This window comes from Salmo trutta, chromosome 15 (assembly GCF_901001165.1).
Source record: "Salmo trutta chromosome 15, fSalTru1.1, whole genome shotgun sequence".
Taxonomy (NCBI): Eukaryota; Metazoa; Chordata; class Actinopteri; order Salmoniformes; family Salmonidae; genus Salmo; species Salmo trutta.
Window position 1 is genome coordinate 11,686,682 of NC_042971.1, and position 21,522 is coordinate 11,708,203.

The 21,522-nt window shown below is 46.9% G+C and overlaps 1 protein-coding gene across 8 annotated transcripts in view; it reads right to left on the bottom strand.

Moving 5' to 3' along the window:
• LOC115148486 (actin-binding LIM protein 3) overlaps positions 1-21,522 on the bottom strand; it is a 131,775-nt gene that overhangs the window by 53,227 nt on the left and 57,026 nt on the right. For all 8 annotated transcript variants that reach the window (XM_029690407.1, XM_029690406.1, XM_029690411.1 and 5 more), the window contains exon 3: positions 7,936-8,119. In XM_029690407.1, the coding sequence (XP_029546267.1) occupies positions 7,936-8,119 (184 nt within the window). The remainder of the gene's footprint in view (positions 1-7,935; positions 8,120-21,522) is intronic.

A 21,522-nucleotide genomic window follows, 5' to 3' on the forward strand; every position in this document is an offset into this window, starting at 1 on the left:
AAAAGCAGAGAAAAGACATTATTCCGTTAGAGGATCTGCAATTAAATATGATCATCTGCCAAACTTTCTTATCTTTTGTAGAAGGCATGGACCCAGCTAATTTAATAACTCCTTAAACAAACCCAAATAAGAATTGATATCATTATTTGCACTTGTATTTTCTTTACTTTATGTTTGTTTGTTTCTTTTTCTGGTATTGGGGTGGGGCTCTGTTGAAGTATGGGGGGTTGGGTTGGGGCTTTGTTAGTCCATGGGGGGATGGGGTGGGGCTTTGTTAGAGCATGGGGGGTTGGGGGGGGGCCTCTGTTGAAGCATGGGGATAGGGATGGAGCTCTGTTGAAGCATGGGGGTTGGGGTGGGGCTCTGTTGGAGCATGGGGGGTTGGGGTTCTGTTGTAGTGTGGGGGGTTGGGGTGGGGCTATGTTGAAGCATGGGGGTTGGGGTGGGGCTCTGTTGGAGCATGGGGGGTTGGGGTGGGGCTTTGTTGAAGCATGGGGGGGTTGGGGTTCTGTTGTAGTGTGGGGGGTTGGGGTGGGGCTCTGTTGGAGCGTGCGGGGTTAGGGTGGGGCTTTGTTGAAGCATGGGGGGTTGGGGCTCAATTGAAGTATGGGGGTTGGGGTGGGGCTATGTTGAAGCATGGGGGGTTGGGGTGGGGCTTTGTTGGAGCATGGGGGGTTGGGGTGGGGCTGTGTTGGAGCATGGGGGTTGGGGTGGGGCTCTGTTGAAGCATGGGGGTTGGTGTGGGGCTCTGTTGGAGCATGGGGGGTTGGGGTGGGTCTTTGTTGAATCATGGGGGTTTGTGTGGGGCTCTGTTGGAGCATGGGGGGTTGGGGTGGGTCTTTGTTGAATCATGGGGGTTTGGGGCTCAGTTGGAGCTTGCGGGGTTAGGGTGGGGCTTTGTTGAAGCATGGGGGGTTGGGGCTCAGTTGAAGCATGGGGGTTGGGGTGGGGCTATGTTGACGCATGGGGGGTTGGGGTGGGGCTCTGTTGAAGAATGGGGGGATGGGGTGGGGCTCTGTTGAAGAATGGGGTAGGGGTGGGGCTCTGTTAGAGTATGGGGGTAGGGGTGGGGCTCTGTTAGAGTATGAGGGGGTAGGGGTGGGGCTCTGTTAGAGTATGAGGGGGTAGGGGTGGGGCTCTGTTAGAGTATGGGAGGTAGGGGTGGGGCTCTGTTAGAGTATGAGGGGGTAGGGGTGGGGCTCTGTTAGAGTATGAGGGGTTGGGGTGGGGCCCTGTTAGAGTATGGGGGGTAGGGGTGGGGCTCTGTTAGAGTATGGGGGGGTAGGGGTGGGGCTCTGTTAGAGTATGGGGGGGTAGGGGTGGGGCTCTGTTAGAGTATGGGGGGGTAGGGGTGGGGCTCTGTTAGAGTATGGGGGGTAGGGGTGGGGCTCTGTTAGAGTATGGGGGGTAGGGGTGGGGCTCTGTTAGAGTATGGGGGGTAGGGGTGGGGCTCTGTTGGAGCATGGGGGGTAGGGGTGGGGCTCTGTTAGAGTATGGGGGGTAGGGGTGGGGCTCTGTTAGAGTATGGGGGGTAGGGGTGGGGCTCTGTTGGAGCATGGGGGGTAGGGGTGGGGCTCTGTTGGAGTATGGTGGGGTAGGGGTGGGGCTCTGTTAGAGTATGGGGGGTAGGGGTGGGGATCTGTTAGAGTATGGGGGTAGGGGTGGGGCTATGTTGGAGCATGGGGGGTAGGGGTGGGGCTATGTTGGAGCATGGGGGGGTAGGGGTGGGGCTATGTTGGAGCATGGGGGTAGGGGTGGGGCTATGTTGGAGCATGGGGGGGTAGGGGTGGGGCTATGTTGGAGCATGGGGGGGTAGGGGTGGGGCTATGTTGGAGCATGGGGGGTAGGGGTGGGGCTATGTTGGAGCATGGGGGGTTGGGGTGGGGCTATGTTGGAGCATGGGGGGGTTGGGGTGGGGCTATGTTGGAGCATGGGGGGTTGGGGTGGGGTTGATGCGGTAGGGGATCTTATATTTTTTTTACCCTCTACCTGTTTGTATGTATAATCTTTAAATGACAAATAAAGGGCCTCCCGAGAGGTGCAGTGGCCTAAGGCACTGCATCGCAGTGCTTGAGGCATCACTACACACCCGGTTTCGATCCCAAACTGTGTCGCAGCCTCGTCCGGGATAGGGGATTGTTTGGCTGGCCGGGATGTCCTTGTCCCATTCCGCTCCAGCGGCTCCTTGTGGCGGGCCAGGTGTATGCACGCTGACTTTGGTCACCAGGTGTACTGTGCTTCCTCCGACACATTGGTGCGGCTGGCTTCCGGGTTAAGAGAGCAGTGTGTCATGAAGCAGTGCTGCTTGGCAGGGTTGTGTTTCAGGAGGATGCATGGCTCTCGATCTTTGCCTCTCACGAGTCCGTACGAGAGTTTCAGCGAAGCGACAAGACTGTAACTACCATTTTGATATCACGAAAATGGAGGGAAAAAATAAAATAAAAAATGTTTTATATAAATGAAATAAAAAACGTCCATTTGCACATTTCTCTACCACCGTGAAAAGGTATGACAAACTCTTTCAAATGCAGGCCTGTCCGAACCGTAGCAACCTAAATTGAAGACTGATGTAAATGTAATAGGTGACACAACTAGCCTATATAAACAATATCGTTATGTAGACCACCTGCAAAGAAAAGCGCCAAGACAAATGATTCTTAACAAAACAGAGAAAAAACATTGAGATACTAAAGCAGACAGGATGGGTATTTAAGGCTACAACTCGTTGGCAAATCCCAACCTCTGCTCTGCATTCATTACACACACACACACACACACACACACACACACACACACACACACACACACACACACACACACACACACACACACACACACACACACACACACACACACACACACACACACACACAACACACACACACACACACACACACACACACACACACACACACACACACACACACTCTTTGGTGTGTTGTGTGCTGACAGGGTGGCCCTGAGGGCTTCAGTGGTAATATCCGGTGACAGGGAGGCTCACAGAGATATCCACCCTCCCTGGAGTCATGATGGGCCATTGGACAGATCCTGTATCCAGCCACACGGCAGCCAGGCATGCAGGGGAATATGCGTCACACCCGCTTGGCCACAGCAGCTAAACTGGGCCAGCAGAGGTGATCTTCATGCTGCACATTGAAACAAACATACTGGCCGCGTCCCAAGTGGCGCCCTATTCCCTAGACAGTGCACTACTTGTGACCAGGGCCCATTTGGGATGCAGGCGCTGTTTCAAACATGCTGAGGACGATGCAGTGTGCTATGAACGACAGACAATACTGTCGAATGTACTCGGGCAAACAATGCATCCTGCATAGTGAGGTTTGGGAGACGTGGGGCTGATCTGTGGCTGATGATTAGTGTTTTACTTGTGGTGACTGCTGACTGCATGAGGGGATGCCAGCTCTGCTGCCGCTACCGAAAGCTAAGAGTCAGCATCTCTAGCAGGGCAGGCAGCGCTATTAGGGCAATGTTTGGTGAAGATTCATGTCCCTTACACATGGACTACTCAGTAACATCATTCAATATCATGTACTGTTTCACTAGCCAACTGACAGTGGTATATTCCCTATCACCTTGCATATCACTGTCAAGCATCTGCCCAAATTACATCTCATAACACCATACAGTGTGTCAGGTCAGCATGTAATAGCATTGAACTACAGATTGCAAACAGTGCAAAACACATTCATTAACATACACATCTGTGCACCATGGGACATACACGCACAGCCATGTAAGCAGTGTAGTGCTCTCAGCCTATCAGGGCCCTAGGTGGGGAGGTTACTGTGGGTTAGACTCTAAATCCACCCCAGCCCTGGTGCCACCTGCTACGGCCACCTGCCACCGTGCGTGACCCCCTGCCTGCCCAGACCACCTGGGCATTCCATAGTACAACACAGCATGCCACCTACACCAACCAACCAGACGCAGGTCTGCCTTGGCACGCCACACAGAGAGTCTAGAACACAGAGAGAAACGACAGTTGAGAGTGTGGGTGTTTGAAAAATAACAAAACAAATAACATGATAAATCAAATAAAAATGAATAAAATGGCTTAGAGGGAACAATTCAGGTCAAAATTTCCTTCAAGAAATTATAGAAAATGCCAGCAGAGGAGGTGTAGTAGGTCAACTTGTTGCTGTAGGGTATGTATGTGTGGGGGTGGTGCATGTGGCTTCGCTTGGATGTGTTCATTTGTGTTGTACAGTCGTGGCCAAAAGTTGTGAAAATGACACAAATATTCATTTTCACAAAGTCTGCTGCCTCAGTTTGTATGATGGCAATTTGCATATACTCCAGAATGTTATGAAACATGATCAGATGAATTGCAATTAATTGCAAAGTCCCTCTTTGCCATGCAAATGAACTGAATCCCCAAAAAACATTTCCACTGCATTTCAGCCCTGCCACAAAAGGACCAGCTGAAATCATGTCAGTGATTCTCTTGTTAACACAGGTGTGAGTGATGACGAGGACAAGGCTGGAGATCACTCTGTCATGCTGATTGAGTTAGAATAACAGACTGAAAGCTTCAAAAGGAGGGTGGTGCTTGGAATCATTGTTCTTCCTCTGTCAACCATGGATACCTGCAAGGAAACATGTGCCGTCATCATTGCTTTGCACAAAAAGGGCTTCACAGGCAAGGATATTGCTGCCAGTAAGATTGCACCTAAATCAATCATTTATCGGATCATCAAGAACTTCAAGGAGAGCGGTTCAATTGCTGTGAAGAAGGCTTCAGGGCGCCCAAGAAAGTCCAGCAAGCGCCAGGACCGTCTCCTAAAGATGATTCAACTGCGGGATTGGGGCACCACCAGTACAGAGCTTGCTCAGGAATGGCAGCAGGCAGGTTTGAGTGCATCTGCACGCACAGTGAGGCAAAGACTTTTGGAGGATGGCCTGGTGCCATGAAGGGCAGCAAAGAAGCCACTTCTCTCCAGGAAAAACCTCTGGAACAGAATGATATTCTGCAAACGGTACAGGGATTGGACTGCTGAGGACTGGGGTAAAGTCATTTTCTCTGATGAATCCCCTTTCCGATTGTTTGGGGCATCCGGAAAAAGCTTGTCCAGAGAAGACAAGGTGAGCGATACCATCAGTCCTGTGTCATGCCAACAGTAAAGCATCCTGAGACCATTCATGTGTGGGGTTGCTTCTCAGCCAAGGGAGTGGGCTCACTCACAATTTTGCCTAAGAACACAGCCATGAACAAAGAATGGTACCAACACATCCTCCGATAGCAACTTCTTCCAACCATCCAGGAATAGTTTGGTGACGAACAATGCCTTTTTTCAGCATGATGGAGCACCTTGCCATAAGGCAAAAGTGATAACTAAGTGGCTCGGGGAACAAAACATCGATATTTTGGGTCCATGGCCAGGAAACTCCCCAGACCTTAATCCCATTGAGAACTTGTGGTCAATCCTCAAGAGGCGGGTAGACAAACAAAATCCCACAAATTCTGACAAACTCCAAGCATTGATTATGCAAGAATGGGCCGCCATCAGTCAGGATGTGGCCCAGAAGTTAATTGACAGCATGCCAGGGCGGATTGCAGAGGTCTTGAAAAAGAAGGGTCAACACTGCAAATATTGACTCTTTGCATCAACTTCATGTACTTGTCAATAAAAGCCTTTGACACTTATGAAATGCTTGTAATTATACTTCAGTATTCCATAGTAACATCTGACAAAAATATCTAAAGACACTGAAGCAGCAAACTTTGTGGAAATTAATATTTGGCCACAACTGTACATACTGTGCACATATTTCTACTACCGTATGCCTGTAAGGCCTCTCTCTCTCTGGCCCATGCTGCTGCAGTGTGTGTCTGGCCTCACTAACATCCTCCTGCAACTATATATCCCGAGACATCTCAACCAGCAGACCAATATAGAAGAAACCACAAAGTCGTCAAAAACCCTCTAAAGACTCTAAAACAGTGACAGTGAACAACACAATCAGAGAGAGCGCTTTTGACATTGTAATACCCCTGAGGTCTTAGATTCCCAGCATGACAAGCAGAAACAAGAGGCTGCATGTCCCTTTCTCTCCTCTCAAGACAACGTCCCTCCTCACTGAACGAGGCTGTATGTCCCTTTCTCTCATCTAAAGACAACGTCCCTCCTCACTGAACTGTTCCCTGTCTTGGAAGATCTGATGAAACATCTGATAATTTCTTTGTTTTCTGATTATGCTGATTTCTCTTCTTTATCAATTTTATTCAGCACTGATTAAATGCCAGCATCCCCAATAAAACAAATGATTCACTACTTTCCTCCACTCGTTGTCTCCATGGTAAACTCAATAATTTTATTAAACATGAACCAGCACAAAGTTGGCCTCCGATGTGCATCGAAGGGCCAGCAATGATCAATGTGGTAGATGTACTGTACATAAACTCAGCAAAAAAAGAAACGTCCCTTTTTCAGGACCCTGTCTTTTAAAGATAATTCGTAAAAATCCAAATAACTTCACAGATCTTCATTGTAAAGGGTTTAAACACTGTTTCCCATGCTTGTTCAATGAACCATAAACAATTCATGAACATGCACCTGTGGAACGGTCGTTAAGACACTAACAGCTTACAGACGGTAGGCAATTAAGGTCACAGTTATGAAAACTTAGGACACTAAAGGGGCCTTTCTACTGACTCTGAAAAACACCAAAAGAAAGATGCCTAGGGTCCCTGCTCATCTGCGTGAACATGCCTTAGGCATGCTGCAAGGAGGCATGAGGACTGCAGATGTGGTCAGGGCAATAAATTGCAATGTCCATACTGTGAGATGCCTAAGACAGCGCTACAGGGAGACAGGACGGACAGCTGATCGTCCTCGCAGTGGCAGACCACGTGTAACAACACCTGCACAGGATCGGTACATCCGAACATTACACCTGCGGGACAGGTACAGGATGGCAACAACAACTGCCTGAGTTACACCAGGAACGCACAATCCCACCATCAGTGCTCAGACTGTCCGCAATAGAGAGGCTGGACTGAGGGCTTGCAGGCCTGTTGTAGGCAGGTCCTCACCAGACATCACCGGCAACAACGTCGCCTATGTGCACAAACCCACCGTCGCTGGATCAGACAGGACTGGCAAAAAGTGCTCTTCACTGATGAGTCCCAGTTTTGTCTCACCAGGGGTGATGGTCGGATTCGCGTTTATCGTAGAAGGAATGAGCGTTACACCGAGGCCTGTACTCTGGAGCGGGATCGATTTGGAGGTGGATGGTCCGTCAAGGTCTGGGGTGGTGTGTCACAGCATCATCGGACTGAGCTTGTTGTCATTGCAATCTCAACGCTGTGCGTTACAGGGAAGACATCCTCCTCCTTCATGTGGTACCCTTCCTGCAGGCTCATCCTGACATGACCCTTCAGCATGACAATGCCACCAGCCATACTGCTCGTTCTGTGCATGATTTCCTGCAAGACAGGAATGTCAGTGTTCTGCCATGGCCAGCGAAGAGCCCGGATCTCAATCCCATTGAGCACGTCTGGGACCTGTTGGATCGGAGGGTGAGGGCTAGGGCCATTCCCACAAGAAATGTCTGGAAACTTGCAAGTGCCTTGGTGGAAGAGTAACATCTCACAGCAAGAACTGGCACATCTGGTGCAGTCCATGAGGAGGAGGTGCACTGCAGTACTGCAGTCGGTGGATGTCCACACCAGATACTGACTGTTACTTTTGATTTTGACCCCCCTTTGCTCAGGGACACATTATTCCATTTCTGTTAGTCACATGTCTGTGGAACTTGTTCAGTTTATGTCTCAGTTGTTGAATCTTGTTATGTTCATACAAATATTTACACGTTAAGTTTTCTGAAAATAAACGCAGTTGACAGTGAGAGGACGTTTCTTTTTTTGCTGAGTTTATTTGTGTGTGTGTGTGTGTGTTTCCCCACAGTACCTACCTGCACATGCTGCAGACAAAACACTTGGGGTGGTAGGTACGCCCCAGCGCCGAGACCACCTCCCCTGTGATGAAGTCTCCACAGCTGTCACACTTGGTGCCGTAGAGGCGCTGGTAGTCCTCTGTACAGATGTACTCTCCTCCCTTCTGGAAGAAGCCTGAACGAGCCAGGTCACAGCCACACACTGGAGACACACAGAGACAAGGAAGTGAGATGTTAGCAAAGAAAAAAAATGGTTAAAAGATCGATCAGGCTGTATATACACAATAGACGAAAAAGGAAGAGCAAAATGCACATTTAATCGGTAATCAAAAGCCTGGTAAACACTAAGCACAAATTCCCAACAGTACAGAGTTAACTTGGCTAATAGCCTCCAATGCAAATAGCATGAACACACAACATGTTTGGACAAGCAGTGTTCCTCATGCAGTTAAAAAGCAATTGTACACGACAGTGCCTGGTAAACAACTTGTTCTACAACGGGTTGGTCAAAACAAGCATTGTGATTGTTTGAGACATGTTCTAAGCCATTCTGAAAAACCTATTTAGCACGGGTAGGCATATGCCACAAAAATGGGCATCTTGTTTTCTCTGTGCTATCTGAATTGTAATTTAACGAACACACTAAGAACCTTTAAGATCCATCGGAGCGAGACATGTCGAACCTGACATGGTTGCAAACGCTCCGGCCTTCTACCTGCATCCCAAGCGAGTGGTCTCCGCGGATGACAGTGTGGTACAGCCGAGAGCCAGTCGGAGTTAACACACTGGGATCCAAGGTTTGTTGTGCAAATAAGTCAGCCAGGTCACCCGTGATACAAGCTAGTATTCGACGTCCATCCACGTCTCGGGATGTAGGGAGATGACCGGCCACTAGGAGCAACAGCGCGTGCGGTTATCTTCAAGTAGGTTTCGGTTTTACTCGGCGTTGTGTACGGGGATGGAGCATAGGTGTAAGCATATGCCTCTGATCGCAAAGGCTGCAAGTTCAAAATCAGCTATAGAAAGTTGTTTTTGATATTTTAGTTTTAAGCCTATCCCAAACCTTAACCATTCAGAGTTAAAGCCTAATATTAAGAAATTGGAGTTTACGCCTGACCTTAACCTTAAACACTTTTGACGTTTGGAAATTTGGACGTTTGGAACAACTTTGAAATGTTACGTTTGAGAAACATGGATGAACATCTAATTCTGACTTGAGGCTGTGACAGCTGGTAGAATAAGTAGCCTACATATTTTGATACTAGAGCTAAGACACTATATTAGTCTTCTCAAATCTTGTTGATTCCAAGTTTCTTATATTTCTCTCTTTCTCCCTCTCTCTCCAGGAGGTCGGCACACAAAATTACACAAACCACTCCATCAGAAGCATCACCATCCGGCAGCTGTCTGATGCTGACCCGGAGGTCATAGAGATCATGACCAGGGCGGAGAGCTACTGGACCCCTTCCCTGGACAGCAGGAAAAGATGGAGCAACATCCTGACAGGTTCCGACTCCAAGAACCAACCGCCAGTTCCAGCTAAACGGCAGTCTGCTGACGTGGCCCCATCAGATGCATGATACTTCAAAGGCTGCTCAAATGAACGGCAACGTGCACATTAACGTTTACAAGAAGTCATGGATGATTGAAATAACCAAATCGTGTCAATGTTATGGTTCAAATAATTCCTCTTTCAAAAATAGTCTGGCAGTAGGCTCCAAACGTATAGTGTATTTCTGCTTGATGAGCATGATGATTGATGGGCTAAATTCAGCACCACGGACCGCTCTATCACTGTCAGCATCATTAGCAGTGCATGCCCATAGCAACAACGCCAATCGAATGAACGACCAGCCGGCTTGGCGAGCAACCATAGATTTGTGTTGGGACTATATTTTCGTGAAGGGATGAAATAGTAGCGTATGAATACATTTATCAAAATAAAGTTGTTTTACTTATTTGGAATCCCGTTGTAGAAAAGCAATTGTAGACAAGAAGGCGTGCTAAATGGCTTTTATTTTAGCACGGTTGTAGGTACACGTGTGTGTACGTGTGTGTGTGGGTCAATGCAGTATGTTAGCCTGGCCTGCATGACCCCTGACCCCATATAAGTTACATTTTATAATCCATCCATGAGGATTTTAAAACGCGAATATAATAATAATTATCACAGCAATACTGTATAATCACTTTAACCCAAATGTCGACGTAGAGTAAATGCTCTGTAAAAGACCATTGATATGGCTCGTGCTGTAACTTAAACTTCAGTGTCCACATTAAATAAACAGGCAGTCAATTAGCTAAATGGCTTGAGATCTAGCTGAGTGTGACAGTACCTGAGCCAAAGTGTTTAGAAGCCTACCTGTGTAGAAAGAGCCCCACTAAATCATCAGGCTCCTATTGACTCCTAAAAGATGCAGCCACTGACAGAGAATAAGGACTATGAGACAGGGACAAAGAGACAGAGATACTATCTCTCTAAGCATAGATAGGATTGCCAACTGTCAGCCAAAATGATTTCAAATTGAGAATGACGGGTAAATTATGCCTTGCACAATTATTGCTGAAGGAGCCAACTAGCTCTCACAGTCTTACAACAGAATTAGACGTTCATCCATGTTTTCAAACGTCAAATTTTGAAGTTGTTGCTCAAGTCAAATGTCAAAGTGTTTAGGGTTAAGTTTAAGCATTACCTCCGAAAATCTTAAGGTTAGATATTAACTCCGAATGGTTAAGGTAACGGTTAAGGTTTGGTATAGGCTTAAAACAAAAATCTCAAGAACAATTTTTCTGTTGCTGGACTCAAACTTGCAACCTTTGGAATCAGAGGCATTAACTCCGAAATCTTAAGGTTAGACATTAACTCCGAATGGTTAAGGTAAGGGTTAAGGTTTGGGATAGGCTTTAAAGAAAAATCCCCAAAACTATTTTCTATCGCTGGATTTAAATTTGCAACCTATGGAATCAGAGGCAGATGCTTATGCCCATCCACAACTTCCTACCCAAACTAAAACCTACTTGAAGGTAACAGCGCTCACTGTCGCCCCTAGTGGTCCAGTTTCCACATCATCTCCCGACATCCTCAGACATGGATGGATGCCGAATACTGACTTGTATCACAGGGTCACCTGGCTGTAATGAACGGCATGAGAATTTGAATAAAGCGTTTGAATATCTGATCCTATCTAGCAGCTGCCCCTCAGGAGGAGTGAAACATGATCCTGTGCCCTGCGTCTCCAATAACACCGGCTGGCTACAGAACGCTGCAGCGAGGACGAGACACACACGTCCCCCTGGGGCACCTAGCTGCACATGCTGTCTCTTAGGGAGGCCCTGCCTTTCTCTGCTACAGCACCACGCTGTGAGTGTGTCACGGCAGCAGATGAGGTAGTGGAAGAGCAATTTAACCACCGCCCCTGGGCTCAGTTGAACTTTCTTACATCAGTAGTATGTGTGTCATGGGTACCACTTCTACTGCCCACATTGGGGACCTTTGAATGAAGCAATAAGGCACCAAATATAGCACACCAACCATGAAAACAAAAGTTATAAGCGTATAAATGATTCAGTTAAACCTAGAGAATCGCAATGCATGAGCTAAATCTGCAGGACTGAGATTCACAATCAGAGGATCCACTGTTACCATCACCTATTCCCCCCCCCCAGTGAAGACATCTAGACATTAGAAAAGACCGGCATACAGTATCCTACATCATCTGTAGAGCATCAGCACTAGTACAGTTAGCTACACTATTCTTCTATTGTAACACACTGCTCCTCTTTGTCTCACTGACCCACCTGGTGCACATGTTGCCTTTCAACAGCAGAGCCTGAGCCCATGCCAGCCAGCCAGTCAACCAGACAAATCACTGCTTACCACAGCCCATTCACTGCCAGAGAAAAAGCTTTTGAAAGGCTAGCGGTGACATCTGCACGCCCTACAGTTTACCCTCTCTATCTGGCCCAATGAATAATTCAGCTAGGCCATAAATAAAGACGGGCTGTGTTGTGCATGAGGAATCAGCGGCCACCGCACCACACAGCACTACACCACAGCATGCTGCTCCCAGCTGTGCCACACTTACTGCTACTCCTACAGTCTGATGCCAGTTCAGCCAGGACCGGATGGGGGAGGGGGTATGTATTTATCAACAGCCAACAGACACAATTAAAATTCTATGCCCTCATCCTCTCCTCTCCTCCCCTCCCATCCCCTGGTAATCGCAAGGCACGCAATTAGGCTTTATCGCTTCCTCCTCCTCCGCCAGCTCTTTGTGAGGCGGGCAGAGGCAGGAGGCAGGCAAGATCGCCTAGCCTGGGCCAGATAAGAGGCAGTTGCCGTCTTCTGAGAGAGTGTGAGAGAGAGAGTTGTTTAGCCTGGGTTGGGATCAGAGCCCACGCCTAGCCCGGTCTTCCGTTCCACAGCCAGGGAGATGGCCAGTCAACAAAGCACTGCTCACATCAGAGGAGGAATCTAGGCAGAAAGGACGGCAAGTGGTTGTTTGATACTTAAAGCACCGGCGGAAACCAGAAACGATGCCAAGGTACACATTTTAACTAAGAGCTAGCATGCAGATTTACGTCTAGTAAAGAGATGGCCAAGTTGGCTTGGCCTCCTGTTACGTGGATCGGGCATCTGTATGCAAACACACACAGAGTAAAGCAAACACTGCCACATTATGGGTTGATTACACATGTAGCAAACATCTGAAGAGGCCAACCCTGAAATGACAATGAGTAAATCTGTCTCTGTGTGTGTGTGCACGTGTGTGTGTGTGTTTGAGCATACGGGTGCTAGGGGTGTGTTTGTTTGAGTCCATACGCACCATTTCCCTCTGTTTAAAGCTGTGTGTGCCACATGTAATGTGTCTCATGGCACTGACTCACTCTGACTGGCTAGCTCAGCAGTTGGCCAGGCTCATAATTGGTTAATAAAACACCCATAAGGCAGGTACTCTACAGCCATGGCTCTCTTCCTAAGGCATTACATCACCAAAAGATAACAGATAGCTGAGCAGGGGGAATCTAATGCTGATCTAGGAGCAGTCTTTTCTACGGTATAGGCGCTGCTTCCTGACTACTGTAGCTCCAGACATGAACGTGTTACCATGCTAGAGGCCTGCAGGTACAGAGCAAACTACTAATCAATAGAGTTTCATTAGTGACATTGTGAAAACACTCGCCCAGAATGATTAACACAATACCCCAGAGGATGGAGGGAAGGAATGGAAAGAGGAGAGAGAGAGAGAGAGAGAGAGAGAGCTGGGTCCAGTACAGGTCTACAGTCACAGAAAGGTATCACTATAACTTCTCCTCTCTATCTCTCCTCTGCGTTATTCCTCTCCTGTTGCCGCCCGGCCGCGACTGAAACGACCTTTCCCCATTCAAGCGTAACAAATGCTAATGGGTGCGTGAGTGCTACGCCGCCCGCCACGACTAATGTAGTCCCCAACCGAGACCGTGCCGCTTGCCTGCCTCTCCTTGGCGTTCAAAACGTGTCGACCGTGCCTCTGCTCCCTCCGCTCCTCCACTCCCCGACGCCTTTGGGCCTGTCAGATGATCCCTTTGATGTGTGTTTGACTCAGGATGCAGTAAGCATGTGTGGGGGACCAAACCAGTCAACACTGTCTGCTGGGTCACAGTGGAAGTGGGAGGGAGACCTTGTGGGGTAGTACATGTAAGGGAAATGATATTGCCGGTAAAATAATGTAATAATGTAAAAGAGATTGTGGATGGGAAATGAAGGACAGTACCATCATTACGAATATTCAATGCTAGATTTTCAACGAGTCAGCATAAATCTAGTTTGTCCCTCAATTTACAGCACAGTAATGGATGACTGGATTAATCTACAGATAGAGTTGTCTGGCCGGCCCTAATATGCACATATATTTGAGTTATCCCTTCCTTAAACTATGGGCTGCATAATCGTAGTGTAAGAGCTCAGTTCCCAAAGTGGTTCTAAACCTGTTCTAAACCCAGACTAACTCAGGTTCTAAACCTGTTCTAAACCAAGACTAACTCAGGTTCTTAACCTGTTCTAAACCCAGACTAACTCAGGTTCTTAACCTGTTCCAAACCCAGACTAACTCAGGTTTTAAGCCTGTTCTAAACTAAGACTAACTCAGGTTCTTAACCTGTTCTAAACCCAGACTAACTCAGGCCCTGAGACTTCAAACATGAGCTTCAGCAGCAGAACCAACCAGATGCTACCTACTGTACGCTACCTTACTAACAGCTGTTCACAGAGCAACACCAGCAGAGAAAGGGGAGTGCTGATGATTTATCCCTCATGAACTAGAGGCACGAACACAACACTATGGCTCTACCACCTAGGCTCCTGGAAAGCCACGGGCTGGGCTGGGCTGTACGTGTCTAGTGTAGCAGATGTACAAGCACCTTGAAATGCATATACCGCAGGATCTGAATTGCAGATATCACCAGGCGAACACAACCCAAGTCTCTGTGTCACCTTGGCACAGGAAGAGAGATGGTGACGGGACTGCCAGAGAGCTTAGAGTGTAAGAGTTGCCTTTATAACACTGATAAGCGTCCTTCCATTTGTTAGTAAGATGCCTGACTGCAAGATGAGGCTGTGAAGGATGTCAGCCTTGTTCAGCCCCTGGATTCTTCATTTAATTCAACCGGAGGCAATCATATTACTCACTCCCTAGTGGAGCAGCGGTTTAGGCTAGAGTCATCAGTTCTAGTTAGCATACAGAGTCAATCTAATGGATTTCATTTCCAGGAGCCCAGTGAGTCAATCCCACTCTAAGAAGACACCATGAGGTGGTCAGAAAAAGATTCCGTTGAGATGACCCCTCCTTGGAGTTCAGAGTTCTCCATCGCTACATCAGGGTATTGCATATGCATAGTCACTTTACCCCTACCTACATGTACAGGTTTAGAACCTAAGTTCGTCTGGGTTTAGAACAGGTTAAAAACCTGAGTTAGTCTTAGTTTAGAACAGGCTTAGAACCTGAGTTAGTCTGGGTTTGGAACAGGTTAAGAAACTGAGTTAGTCTTCATTCAGTATTGTTGTAATTGTCATTATTATAAATATATATATAAAAATAGTCAGATTAATCGGTATCGGCTTTTTTGGTCCTCCAATAATCGGTATCGGCGTTGAAAAATCACAATCGGTCGACCTCTAGTGTTGACCCAACCACAGATGAATTTAGCATCTCCACAGACCCACCTCCTAACAGCTTCCCACAGAGACACAAAGGACGGGTTCCAAAAGGCACCCTACTACCTCCAAGAACATCCAAGGATATTGCCTAGCATGCGAACAGATGCATGACATCAGATTCCCACAGTGCACTTCCCACAGCCCAGTCATAGGATGCCTTTGCATTCCCAAACAGAGAGGACGAGCAGTCACTAATCCCACCTGTCTGTGTGTGTCAATTTGGCATGCTTGGACAGGCTTTGTGTTACATAGACCACACACACACACAACTTCACTACGGTGGCGCCACAATCCTCTCAACCTGCCATACAGTATCATATGTGGCTATATAGTTTCAGTTTATCATCATATTACATACATTTTGTCTCTGCGGTCCTCTCTCCTGTGGTCAATGTTTTCCTCTCAAAGCAGAACTTTTGTTTCCCACATATTTCATCTTGTGTCCATTTTTCAGAACATTCTTCTAGCAGGCAGATTAGGGAAGGTGGACATGGACAGACAGCAGTAGTATGTCTTAATCTCTAGCTCTGGCTCTGGGCCTGCTGAGCAGTAAGCAAAGGGATTATCCTGGCCATCTATCACCAATCTGGGAGAAGCATGCCAGGCCAGCCAGGCCAGCCAGGGCTACTACAGCGCAATGCAGACTCTTGGTCCCAGCTGCAGCCACAGCCCAGGCCTGGCTGTCACACACACACACATACACAGAGCACCAGACATGCTGGCAGCAAAAACCTCTCTCTCTCTCTTTCTCTCTCTCTGGCTTGGCGATAAGAAACATGGGGCAGCCAGGGGGTTGCCATGGCAACAGAACCCCCTCTACCACCACCAAACCCCCCCTCTCTCTCTTTCTATTATTCTCTCTCTCTCACTCTCAGACGACTATCCTTGCAACCAGGAATAGTCTCCACCAATCACCAACTCTGAATGCCGCACACGTTACACGCCGATCAAAAGCGACCGTCGGAGTCCACACGTAGCCAGAGACAGTGGCGCTGTGGTGTATTATGGGCAGCTGTTTGAGAGAGGGTCAGAGGTACACCCCCCATCACCCATTGGGCTGGGACTGACCAGGACTGACCCAGCAGGACAGAGGTCACACCCTGGGGGACCTGCATAGGGCTGAGGGTGGGGGCAGAGAGTCAAGAGGTCTCTGACCTGTGACCTGTCAGTGCATTACACTCCATGTTAAATAGTTACCTGTCTGTCTTACATTCCCCCCTCAGCCCTCACCTCAAAAATTCCAGCCAACAGTCTAGTATGAGGGCAGACAGACAGTAAAGCCCTGTCCACATTACCATTTTAGAACCATGTTAAGGGTTCAAACTTGGTTCTAAACGGACCGATATTCAGGTCTACATTGTCTGTTCATAATCACATGTGAGCCAAACAAATGGCTCATTAAGCATTCTGGGGATTTCGATTGGCGAAGACACGAGCTTGGAGCTGATCCATGACAGTGTAGTAAGAAACTCAGCACCCTGATTACCTGTGACCTTCATAATCCTCCCATGAACCTTCATGGCTAACGGAGCCTGCCACTGTAAACAAGCACTGACACACTCAATCTCTCTTTCAATCATTCACTTCTATTCATATAAGGCCTAACTATGTCATTATATCACCCAAACATTGTTTAATCTAGGAATGCAACATAGTAGTGATATTGAGGGGTCATAAATTAACAAGTATACACGTATACTCAATAGTACGAAAGTTGCATCATTTTTTGAACAACTGCAGGGTAGGTTCCCTCGATTTCAATTCAAAGAAAATGTTTTTCGACCGCTTTTTTCTTAGCGTGAACAGAGAACAAGCACATTAACAAACAGTCCACATCCTCCCGGTAGCTCCAGATCCAGCCCAATCTGCTGATCCAGACAGGCAGAACAGAAACATGCCGCAATGATTTAAAGGAAAGGTTTCTACAGAGTATGTACAACTGTGTCCTACTCCACAGGAGCCAGTCCAGTCATACAGACAGCAGAAGGGGAAAGAGGGAAATAGATGAGAGGAGAGGTGAGAGGAGGAAGGGTGAAGGGCAGTATAGGTCATAAGCCAGGCCGTCATTAGTAGGGGGGATATTGGGTATACAGAAGATAGCACTATTTGGTAAAAGACCAAGTCCATAATATGGCAAGAACAGCTCAAATAAGCAAATAGAAACTACAGTCCATCATTACTTTAAGACATGAAGATCAGTCAATACAGAACATTTCAAGAACTTCGAAAGTTTCTTCAAGTGGAGTCGCAAAAACTATCAAGCGCTACGATGAAACTGGCTCTCATGAGGACCACCACAGGAAGGAAGATGCAGAATTACCTCTGTTGCAGAGGATAAGTTCATTAGAGTTACCAGCCTCAGAAATTGCAGCCCAAATAAATGCTTCACAGAGTTTAAGTAACAGACATATCTCAACATCAACTGTTCAGAGGACTGTGTGAATCAGGCATTCATGGTCGAATTGCTGCAAAGAAACCACTACTAAAGGACACCAATAAGAAGAAGAGATTTGCTTGGGCCAAGAAACACGAGCAATGGACATGAGACTGGTAGTAATTTTTCCTTTGGTCTGGAGTCCAAATTGGAGATTTTTGGTTCCAACCGCTGTGTCTTTGTGAGACACCGTGTGGGTGAACGGAGGATCTCCACATGTGTATTTTCCACCATGAAGCATGGAGGACGAGGTGTTATGGTGTGGGGGTGCTTTGCTGGTGATACTGTCTGTGATTTATTTAGAATTCAAGGCACACTTAACCAGCATGGCTACCACAGCATTCTGCAGCGATACACCATCCCATGTGGTTTGAGCTTAGTGGGACTATCAATTGTTTTTCAACATGAAAATTACCCAACACACCTCCAGGCTGTGTAAGGACTATTTTACCAAGAAGGAGAGACCTCAACCAAATTGAGATGGTTTGGGATAAGTAGGACTGCAGAGTGAAGGAAAAGCAGCCAACAAAGCTGTCATCAAGGCAAAGGGTGGCTACTTTGAAGAATCTCAAATATACTGCTCAAAAAAATAAAGGGAACACTAAAATCCTAGATCTGAATGAATTAAATAATCGTATTAAATACTTTTTTCTTTACATAGTTGAATGTGCTGACAACAAAATCACACAAAAATAATCAATGGAAATCCAATTTATCAACCCATGGAGGTCTGGATTTGGAGTCACACTCAAAATTAAAGTGGAAAACCACACTACAGGCTGATCCAACTTTGATGTAATGTCCTTAAAACAAGTCAAAATGAGGCTCAGTAGTGTGTGTGGCCTCCACGTGCCTGTATGACCTCCCAACAACGCCTGGGCATGCTCCTGATGAGGTGGCGGATGGTATCCTGAGGGATCTCCTCCCAGACCTGGACGAAAGCATCCGCCAACTCCTGGACAGTCTGTGGTGCAACGTGGCGTTGGTGGATGGAGCGAGACATGATGTCCCAGATGTGCTCAATTGGAACCAGGTCTGGGGAACGGGTGGGCCAGTCCATAGCATCAATGCCTTCCTCTTGCAGGAACTGCTGACACACTCCAGCCACATGAGGTCTAGCATTGTCTTGCATTAGGAGGAACCCAGGGCCAACCGCACCAGCATATGGTCTCACAAGGGGTCTGAGGATCTCATCTCGGTACCTAATGGCAGTCAGGCTACCTCTGGCGAGCACATGGAGGGCTATGCGGCCCCCCCAAAGAAATGCCACCCCACACCATGACTGACCCACCGCCAAACCGGTCATGCTGGAGGATGTTGCAGGCAGCAGAACGTTCTCCACGGCATCTCCAGACTCTGTCATGTCTGTCACGTGCTCAGTGTGAACCTGCTTTCATCTGTGAAGAGCACAGGGCGCCAGTGGCGAATTTGCCAATCTTGGTGTTCTCTGGCAAATGCCAAACGTCCTGCATGGTGTTTGGCTGTAAGCACAACCCCCACCTGTGGACGTAGGGCCCTCATACCACCCTCATGGAGTCTGTTTTTGACCTTTTGAGCAGACACATGCACATTTGTGGCCTGCTGGAGGTCATTTTGCAGGGCTCTGGCAGTGCTCCTCCTGCTCCTCCTTGCACAAAGGCGGAGGTAGCGGTCCTGCTGCTGGGTTGTTGCCCTCCTACGGCCTCCTCCACGTCTCCTGATGTACTGGCCTGTCTCCTGGTAGCGCCTCCATGCTCTGGACACTACGCTGACAGACACAGCAAACCTTCTTGCCACAGCTCGCATTGATGTGCCATCCTGGATGAGCTGCACTACCTGAGCCACTTGTGTGGGTTGTAGACTCCGTCTCATGCTACCACTAGAGTGAAAGCACCGCAAGCATTCAAAAGTGACCAAAACATCAGCCAGGAAGCTTAGGAACTGAGAAGTGGTCTGTGGTCCCCACCTGCAGAACCACTCCTTTATTGGGGGTGTCTTGCTAATTGCCTATAATTTCCACCTGTTGTCTATTCCATTTGCACAACAGCATGTGAAATTTGTTGTCAATCAGTGTTGCTTCCTAAGTGGACAGTTTGATTTCACAGAAGTGTGATTGACTTGGAGTTACATTGTGTTGTTTAAGTGTTCCCTTTATTTTTTTGAGCAGTGTATAAAATACATTTTGATTTGTTTACCACTTTTTTGGTTACTACATGATTTCATAAGTGTTATTTTATAGTTTTGATTCTTCACTATTATTCTACAATGTAGAAAATAGTAAAAATAAAGAAAAACTCTTGAATGAGTAGGTGTTCTAAAACTTTGGACTGGTAGTGTAGCTAATGCTTGATTCTGTACATGAGAAGACCTCTGCTATACAGTAAGTGCTCCCTAGTGTGGGAGAGAAAGGCGGAGACTGAAAAAAAGAGAGAAAAATACATGGAGCGCTAGATGAGAGAGAAAGAAATGGAGACAGACGAGCGAAAGAGAGAAGCGACAGCAGGCATCAGCGCAATGAAAACGGGTTCATATCTGCTACCCTGTAGTCATTGTTGGAGGGGAGAGCCAGTGGGATGCAGGCTACAAAGCGGCAGCAGCGGCAGCAGTGCTGCCAGCCTGGCAAAGACAGAGACAAAGATGATAACGACTTTACACAGCTCCCATCTTCCATTTTTACTGTTGGCAAAGTGAATAGAGAGATGGAGAGAGATGGGGGGAAGGAGAGGAGGCCTCCTGCTGGCATCCTACATGTTGTTTGGCTCATCTCATCCAGGCAGTTACAGTATATCTGGAGACACAGACAGACAATCAGTCAGTCAATCAGACGAAAAACAAACACACCCAAATCTCTCTCCATGGCTTTCTGTAGAAAGTTGTCAGAGATACAAGATCATATTAGCCCAGTTTTTAGAGGAGGGTGAATCCAAGACAGCGGGAGAGGAACATATTTTTGGTATCTCAGATTGTTCTGGCAATTCTCACATAGGAACTTCATTGGGAGGAAGGATGTTTAACGTGTTTTCTGCATTTGTATCACAAACAATATTTTTGAAATCATGCTGAAATTGGTTATTTTAGGCCTATTTTATACCTACAGTATAGGCGCCTCCTGATCTGTGATCTGTACATGATACAGACAACATTTTGGTGGCATTATACTCCTTATAGTGTTCTCTCAAATATTGAGTATGCCTAAATTCTGAAATACACATATTCAAATTAATTTATCTGACATTATAAATATGAATTTATATATCTCAAAACTACCCTTTTTGATTTAGCTTATTTTTAGGCATATTGGATGTAAAACAATATTCTCTTCAAACACATCACATTTCCAGAGTGGACTCTCTAGTTTATTTTTTTATTTTTTTATTTCACCTTTATTTAACCAGGTAGGCAAGTTGAGAACAAGTTCTCATTTACAATTGCGACCTGGCCAAGATAAAGCAAAGCAGTTCGACAACATAGAAAAACACCGAGTTACACATGGAGTAAAACAACATACAATCAATGATGCAGTAGAAAAAAAATAAGACTATATACAATGTGAGCAAATGATGTGAGATAAGGGAGGTAAAGGCAAAAAATGCCATGGTGGCAAAGTAAATAAAGTATGGCAAGAAAAACACTGGAATGGTAGATTTGTAGTTTGAAGAAAGTTAAAAGTTAAAATATAAATAATATGGTGCAAAGGAGCAAAATAAATAAAATAAATAAATACAGTAGGGGAAGAGGTAGTAGTTTGGGCTAAATTAAAGATGGGCTATGTACAGGTGCAGAGATCTGTGAGCTGCTCTGACAGCTGGTGCTTAAAGCTAGTGAGGGAGATAAGTGTTTCCAGTTTCAGAGATTTTTGTAGTTCGTTCCAGTCATTGGCAGCTGAGAACTGGAAGGAGAGACGACCAAAGGAGGAGTTGGCTTTAGGGGTGACCAGAGAGATATACCTGCTGGAGCGCGTGCTACAGGTGGGTGCTGCTATGGTGACCAGTGAGCG